The 9,091-nt window shown below is 35.9% G+C and overlaps 1 protein-coding gene across 1 annotated transcript; it reads left to right on the plus strand.

Moving 5' to 3' along the window:
- The first annotated feature begins 6,196 nt into the window (after positions 1-6,196).
- Positions 6,197-7,123, plus strand: LOC110026448 (calmodulin-binding protein 25-like). The gene has a single exon (XM_020727385.1). The coding sequence runs from the start codon at positions 6,303-6,305 to the stop codon at positions 6,897-6,899; it is 597 nt and encodes a 198-aa protein (XP_020583044.1). The 5' UTR covers positions 6,197-6,302; the 3' UTR covers positions 6,900-7,123.
- Positions 7,124-9,091: the final 1,968 nt, after the last annotated feature.

Raw genomic sequence — 9,091 nt, forward strand, 5'->3', positions numbered from 1 at the left:
ATATATATATATATTGAAAACAGCTGTTCTAATATTAATTTCTTACGAATTTATCGAATAATTATAATCATTATGAAATATATTTATTTAATTAGAAAATAATTATGCTAATTAACTTATTTTGACATGTCGCAATCATTTAGGTATTGTTGGTATGAGGTAGGCGTAGGAAGATATTGTTACTCAAATATGGTTATATACCCTAACAAGACTTTTGCAGATCATAGAGACCAACAAGCCCATGGGCTTGGCGAGCCTGCTTATCGAAGTGGTTGAGTTGAGCCCATCTGCCGAAGTGGTCGAACCGAACCTAGTTGTCTAAGTGGTCAAGCCGAGTCCATCAGCTAAATTAATCAGGCTAACCCGAGATTGATTAGCGGGAAGACCATTATTACATACAAATACATGCGTCAATCCTTACTTATGATGTCGTCTTACACCAATATCACGTCTTTTCACCTAGATACTGTGGATAAGTACAATAGCATACTATACATAGTTTTACGTTCCATCTTTCTTGTCTAAATTGAACTCAGATGGGCTCTCGAGAGATCCATTTTTTAGGACCTCAAAAAGGATTTTTGTCTGTCTCTCCCTCTTACGATCTTTTTTACTCTCTCTCTCTCTCTCTCTCTCCTCTCACAGACACACACACACTATGGGGAAAGAAGAGATCATTTTTTCGAACCATTTCTGGCAGCCTGCGGATCCCAGACAAATATTGAGTGAGAAATACGAGCCCCAGCAAGATATCCATCACCTTCTTTTTACATTCCCCATGAAAATAATATTTTTATGAGATTATGTGAATTCACGAATAATACAAAACCCTAAGTTCTAAAAGTATCAAACACTCATTATACTTTATATTTATTTGACACATTTTTTCAAGTCTCATATTGATATCTCAAAAGAAATTTTAAATAAAATTAGTTTAATTAACGAAGGTATCAACCTCATACATGTATCAAAAAATAAATTAACGTTCACTAAGAATAGAACATTATCCTTCAGATTTAATTAAAATTTAAGAACAAGTTGCTTCTCACATTATCTTTCATATAGTTTTCTCGAAGGTGGAAGTGAGACAATTAATAGATTAATCATTCAAGTTTATATATCAACGGCTGTGATTTGCGCAATTGAAGTTGACTCATGGCGATGCACACTTGTGCCCATCTCAAGCCGGCTAATTAATTTTCAACCCCTCATTATGATAATTTTAAATTATGTTTAATTTTGTAAAAATATTAATTTAATGTGCTGTCGCTATTTCATTGATTGCGTTGAAAGGCAACCATTCTAGCTATATATATATATATATATATAATATACATATATATTAAAAAAAGAATGTTATGAGGCTATTATACGAGCCCCGAAGATCTCCGATGCACCTAACAATTTGAGCACTACACCCTCTACTGGCGGAATCGAACCCTAGAACTGGAGAAAAATTTGCGTGCTTAATATGTACGCAGCACTGCGCACGTCAGAGGGTTATTCAGAGGGTATTAGGGGGTTATATCTGCATTATACCCTCTGTAACCTCCATGCAATCTAACTGTAGCCTACATGTACCTTCTAGTAAATTCTGTGTTTCTGTTTTCATATATTTGTAGATTACAAGTAAGTTGCAGGTATGTTACAAAGAGGTTACAGAGATGTAACGCGGATATAACACACTCAATACCCTTTGAATAACCTCCCTGATGTACAGCGCTGCGTACGTCTTACGTACGCAAATTTTTCTTTTAGACCAGAGGGGACTTACAACTGACAGTCAAATGCTGGACCAACTGATATGAATACGCGGCGCGCGCGCGCACACACACACATATATATATATGAACTGCCGATGCATACATTTGACAAACTACACAATTCTTATGAATTTACAAATCTAACCCCTGAAATTTAATTTTAACATTTCTAACACGCGAATCTTTCTCATCAAATCAAAGTGATATTAATGTCAAAATTTAATTGTTGGATATGTAAAAAACATAAGAAATGTGTGGCTTGCATGTTGTTTAATTGAAAACCCTATAAAAAGCAATTAATGGTCAACTCGGTCGACTATTCATTGACTCGGCCACTTGACTCAGCCGATCCATAACTCCTAAAAACCGACGTCATGCTCGCGTATTGCTTACGTAAAATTTTCTTTATTTAATTCCTTCTCCATATAATTAAAAAATTAATTATCCATTGATTAGCGCAATGTCTGCATTAGCAACTCCCTAATCTCCCGATGATTATGACCGCTTTTATCTTAATCTCACCCTAACAACCCAATTAATGAAATAAACTAGCATCATTAAGTCCCGGAAGCTTCCGCCGTTACCGTCAAGTAACGTTTCTAGAACTCCGCCGACGTGGCCTCCGTTTGAAATTGTTCTGCGGCGCTCCGTACTAATTTATGCGACACATGGCACATGCCGGTGGAGATGTGTATTTCAACGGTAGATAAGAAGGGTCGCAAGGAGGTGACTATACGGCCCGTCGCATGGTGTGATGGTGGTTAACACGTGACACGTCCTATGGACACGGCGCGACGTCAGCGCTGGCGCATGATGTTTCTCGAGAGCGTCTTTCAGCCCTTATCTGCGGCGTTTAAGTGGGGCCCACAATACTGTTGTGGGTGCCATTCTGGGTGTGCTTTGCTTGTTTATATACTTATATGTTTAGGGGTCTGGAGCTCACGTGTGGGGCCACCGACGACGCGGCTTGACCTGCGATACCCTTTTAAATATGTTTTACGGTGTTCGGTCTAACGCTGACTTGTGTAATTACCTGAATCAACCCGATATTGTCTATTATTTGCAGGAGTTCATTAATCTTGTTCTTGGTTAAATTTGCAAATATTTAGTATTTATTTTCGTAAAAAATTAAGATCAATCAAAGTTTATTTCAAAATTGATACAAAAACGCATGGGTACTCTCAAATTAAGCCCACCCGTCATATTGGTCGAGCAGAGCTCATCTGATCAAATGAGTGAGCGAGCACGCTTAAAAAAGTGGTTGAATCGAGTCTATCTATTGATCTAAGTAGTCAAGCTAGCATAAGACAAACCAACCGTCGAAGACAGCCATCGTCACATTAGAGTACACACGCCCATTTCATTGCTTACTTTCTAACGGTGAAATTTATAATGACAAAATTTTATAAATATAAGTATAAAAGTTTGTGTTAGATATGTAAATATATGAGAATTGTGTGGTATAGATGCAAATTTTTCTTCTTCACATCACAAATAAATTTACCACAAATGTAAATATGAAAATATTTTATTTTTTAAAACAATAAATACCTTTTCAAGGATATATAATTGTTTAAAAATATTGCATGACTATGAATGGATTATATTCAGATATAAACTAATCTCATTAATTATAGAACACGTGATAATAATTTGGATGGATGAAAGCACCAAGCAATAGTTTTTTTTAGATGGTGATAAAATTTAATAATTATATAATTGTTTCTTGCTACTTGAAATCAAATCTGATTGGATTGTTTTGAAATAAAATAATTTGCACAAATGTAAAATTTGACCTGAAAATTAACATGATTGAACTGGCATTAATCTGTCCCGATAAATCAAATTAGGGGTCATGATGTGCATTATTTAAATTTTTTGTTATTTTTTACTATTTTCACTTTAAATAAAAAAAAATATATGAGTTCAATATTAGATAATTGATTTAACTTAAATTTTTTTTTTTGGGAAAAATCGAAAATTAAAATTAATTTAAAATTTTCTTTGATTTTATTTGCGCATTTCAAGTTTTATGGCGTATAATGTTGTGGTCATAATAATAAAAAATTGTTGCATCATCAACTAGTTTTATCATTTAACTTGAATCATGAGATATTTAGCTTGAATCACGAGATATTTTTGGAGTATAAATATTTTTATTCAATCTAAAAAGTATCTGATTTTAGTAAACTTATATTTAAAATGACCGGCTCGACATGATGAACCTAATGATAAAAAAATTGGTCCAATTTGAGTTTGAATTAAACAATTACAACCCATTTGGAGGCATCGAGTTGTTTATTGGAGAGTCAAATAAATTCCCCAATTAACGTACTTGTAATCAAATCTAGCGTCTCAGTAAGAATAATCCAACAAGCCCAAGATCACTTTATTATGAAGTCATTAAAACTCTATGATTAAGGGTAATCAATATGGATCATTTGAATGGGTGTTAAAGAGTTTTTGACTGAATGACCAAAATGTATCTTCCCTGAAGCCTAAAAATAGACATCCTTTTTTTACTTAAGGTGAAGAGAAAAATGAGTTTAATTCCAGTGTTTTTTCGGACTGAAGACCCGATGATAACTTTTGGCTTCCACAACCTCCGACCATAATCGACCAATGCATGCTGACAACTGTTGACCACCATCCACTATCTCCTGCTAGTCACCATTAGTTAACCATGTAGTGTAATAAAGTACCTTGACCACGTAGTAATGAAGTATCTGAATACAATGTAATAAAGTATCTCAAATACTGGATAATGACATATCCCAAATATTATTGAATATCCGTGGATAATTCCCAACAATAACTGCTTACAATTATTAAATTTAAAATAATATTATTGTTATTCCATCATCTCTAATTCATGAGGATAACAGACCTATACACTTACAATTACATTATTTTCTTTCATATAAGAATGTGTTACATCACCGTACATTGATGAGATATTAAATTATCATTCTATTGCCGAAAATCTTCTAACACACGACAAAACCCTTGATATCCAATGTCATTTTTAGTGGTCAAGCTTTCATCATAATTAAGCATATTACCTTTTATTCTTTCAAATATTTTCACTATTACATATATATATATATATATATATATATATATATATATATATATAATCATTAAACATAAACTTAAATTTACATACATTTCATCATAATTAATCATATTACCTTTTATTCTTTCTAATATTTTCACTATTACATATATATATATATATATATATAATCATCATTAAACATAAACTTAAATTTACATACAAGCCACTCAATTCATATGTATCAATATATAAAAAAACTATAACTTCGATTTTTACATATATGACCCTTCACCTACGAATGAAAAAAATTGTATTTTATTTTTTTAAAGCCAAAATAATAGCTCTTTTGGTGTGAAATGAAAGATTTTGGCGGTAGATATATAAATAAATAAAGTTTAGATGTCAGATACATAAATATGTAAGAATCAGGGGGTATCTATGTAAATGCTCCTAGGTCTTCTTATTGTTACACGCTCCTTCAAATATCACCTTTTCAATATCTGATAGTTAACTTGGAATAGAGTTTTATTATCAAGATATTACAACAATGGTTTTTTCAGTAAGATTTATATTTACCACTCTCTAATTCTACGTGTTCACATAGGTCAAACCTAAATAAAAATTTTTACATATAATTATAGATTTTACATATATATGTCATCACAATTTTGCATGAAAATGTGCCCATCATTTTTTATTAATTAAAATAATAATATGTTTGTATGTGATATGAAAGATTTGACTTAGATATGTAAATGCATGGGAATCGAGAAGAAAATATTATGTGTGACGATCCCATGTCCAGATGTCCAGACAACTGTCCAACTGAGCCACACCCGAACCCTCTAAACACTGAAAATTATTACATTTGACAAAGCTCGTGTATTTTCCAGGTTGTTAAAATTGGACCGAATTTTGAACCAGTAGAATGAGAGGTTTAGGATTCAAATATTGAACCGGAGTTGGACATGAGGTTCAACCGAATAATTCCTCATAATTGGAGCCGTTTAGTCACTTCAGAAGTTGAACCGCCAGTTCAACCTAATTCTAGTAAGTTCTATGCACAAGGGGTTTTTAATGTCTATCGAAATCGGCCCAATGGTTGTTTGGTTCAAGGTCGGACCGGCTGGTCCGACCTATTTTGTGTGATTGGATTGTTATAAAAATGTTTTTTCCACACGCCAATTTATTTACATTAAAACCACTATAATCGCTTGTTTATAACTCTCTCCCATGCCGGGTACCGTCCGACACGAACCGGGTTTACAGCGGTACGGAATAACCCGTAACACGTGGCCCAATCCACGCGGTTTCGTCCACCGCCGTATTAAATGCAAGGGGCCAACTCTTTGCTTCTCTTTATAACTAACTCTCACTCCCCCCTCTCCTCCTCAACAAATCCCCCACGATCTCTCCCTCTCTCCGCAGTCTCAGTGAATGCTCTAATCGGAACCCTAATTCCCTCTTTCAAACTCTCCGCCATGGCCGATAACTCCTCCAGCATCGATGCGTGGGCTTACCGCCCAATCTTCCCCGATTCCGCGAGCTGGATCACCGATTCCTTCATTCGGGACAACGAAGCCCTAACAAAAGCCCTTCAGATCTCCCTCTCCGACGATTCTTCCGCTTCCGAAACCCTTTCCTCAACCGCCTATCTCCGGCCACCGCAGCCGCCAATCGCGGCTCCTTCTCGCAGTCCAATCGCATGCTCGCCGTCGAGGAAGATCACGAAGAGAAAATCGCGAGCGTCGAAGCGGTCGCCGACGACCTACATCAACGCTGATCCGGCGAACTTTCGCCGGATGGTTCAGGAAGTGACCGGAATACGGTTAGGGGATGGTGGTGTGCCGGTCGAGCCGGTGGGCAGACCGGAGCCGCAAAGGAGCGGGTTGGGTCGGCCGGGTCAGGTACAGGGGTACTTGCCGACGCTTGATACGTCGGCTCTGCTTCTCGACAGGGCCGGGTTAGTCGGGCCGGGGACGTTAGCTTGCGGCTCATTTGGACCGGGGGTTGATGGGCCGGTTTTTGAATTTGAGCCGTTTCCGAGTTTCCCTACTCTGGAGTCATGGGGGATGTAGGGAAAAAAAAAATATGATAATAATATTTTTTTATTTTGCTTTGTAAGTTTTTTAACAGGCGTCTGATGCGGATCAGATGGACAGGAGGCTGTACATCGCGTTAAAACGTTTTTTCCTTATGTGGGAAGCTGCGTTGGGAAGGCTTGTTTATTACTTTCTTTATTAGTAGCTCCTTTTTTTTTTGGCTTTTACTTAAAATTAATAATAAATAGTAGTTTTTTTCATTTTTTGATCATTTAAGAAAATGGTTTAATTTAAAAATAACTTGTGCACATGATTCTTAAATTTATTTAAAAGGGTTGAGCACGAAAATTGAGATATGTGCTTTAGGTTGAGTGTAGGGCAGCGGTGTAATGTTGCACTGCACTTTTAAGGAGTTTGATAAGATCATATATTCTATTTTTTTAAAAAAAATTACAATGAAAACTTATGTTTTGCAACCAGATCTCACTTTATATTTCAGAAGGGATAAAATTGATATTTCAGGAGGAGCATAAACTAATTGTCTGTTTGGTGCAGCTGTGTTAAAACAATTTTGGAACAGTTGTTTCTGACAAAATTGTCATGTTGTTCCTTTTTAGTAAAATTATTTAAAACAGAACTGTGAGATCGACATAAATTTCACTTTGAAACAGTTCAAAAATTCAAATGTCCAACTAACTTGAGAGTACGAATTGTGATAAAGGAAGATGAAAAAATCGCAATTCATAAATGCCATAACCAAAATCTCATAAATTGTCTTTCAAATTAATTTTTTTTGATTCATTGTATTCTTTATTCTTGTCATTTATCCTTCAACTCATGTCCCAATAACATAAGTAATTCATAACTTATATGAAGAGCTCAAAATCTTTGAAGACATTTTTAACAAAGAATCGCATTATATTTGAGAAGTTTCATTTGCAATACTAGTGTGAGGTCAATCCATGTACAGCGGGTTTGTATTCCAATTACTTTATGAGCTAAACATGTAAAAAGTAGACTTCTGCAATTTGTTGACAATCTCAAAAAGTTATAAATTTAATACTTTTAAAGCTAAATTTTAATTAAAAACAATACAAAATTACAGATACATCTTTGGTACTCCTTCCCTTCTATCTTGGACCCAAATTTCCTGCTCCATACACAGATAACAAGCATCGCATGAACCAAGTGATTCCATGCTTGGTGATGGAGCAATATGCCCACTCCCAGATCAATAAATTACTTGAGCCTTCATGAAAGTTCGATCCACAAAGTCCACAAATACAGATTTTAAGATAAAACAAACCAAAAGTATTTCTAAAGCATATCCTTTCTCATTCCACTTGCATCCAATCTCTATTTCAACTCACCCTTCTTTTCCAACGGCATGAACTCTTGCTACCAACCGCATGAGCTCTTGCTACACCTGCAAACTAATAAATAACTTGTTTGTTTTTATGAAATGTTTTTATGAAAGGATGTTTTTATGAAAGGATCTTTGTAGAAAGAGACCATAAAAAGCTAAATTTATTCCATTATGCAGAATCATACATGGGAACAAATGTAACTCCCTCAAGGGCTAAATTTATATCATTAAGCAGAAGTTTTAACTTGAATCCTTCCAAACAGGACCTGACACTATCAATTTCCTTTGCAAAGTGTGCAACAACAAGCAAGCCTTAACACCATAACAACTTAAGAAATTGCCCTCAAATAAAACGAAACAGCAATCAAGCTTCATAGGAAGCTGAAGGAAATACAATACTGTGGAATTAATTACCGTAAACCATCATTAGTTTTAATTTTCTCTTAAAATTACCTTCAGGAGACTAGGAATTCTCTACCCTTATTATCGATCGCGACTTTAAAGAGACGGAGAAAGAGGAGCGCCCGGTGCTTCAAGAGTGGGAGTGAAGCGGACTTACCTTGATCTGGGAGAAAGGGAGGCTCAGTACTTGAAGCGGCAGCAAAAGGAGTGCAGGGAGTAGGGGGCTTCATGAGGGGGCTTGATGCTTTGAACGGGATCGTCGATTCGCGACACGTAGGGCGCAGGGGGGCTTCGCGAGTCGAGACGCTAGAACCTCCTTCAACTTCGCTAGGGTAGCGACGGTTTCGCAGTGCAAAGATTGGAATTTCTGGATGGGTAACGCAGGCCGCGGGATCGACAAATTCGCGGTCGGTGGCCACCCGCGTAATTCAAATGCCGAAAAATTCAAACGCTTCGTGGT

Source organism: Phalaenopsis equestris, unplaced genomic scaffold (genome assembly GCF_001263595.1).
Source record: "Phalaenopsis equestris unplaced genomic scaffold, ASM126359v1 Scaffold000372, whole genome shotgun sequence".
Classification (NCBI taxonomy): domain Eukaryota; kingdom Viridiplantae; phylum Streptophyta; class Magnoliopsida; order Asparagales; family Orchidaceae; genus Phalaenopsis; species Phalaenopsis equestris.

Coding starts and splice junctions, on each gene's coding strand:
- LOC110026448 (XM_020727385.1), top strand. CDS start 6,303: ATGGCCGATAACTCCTCCAGCATCGATGCGTGGGCTTACCGCCCAATC.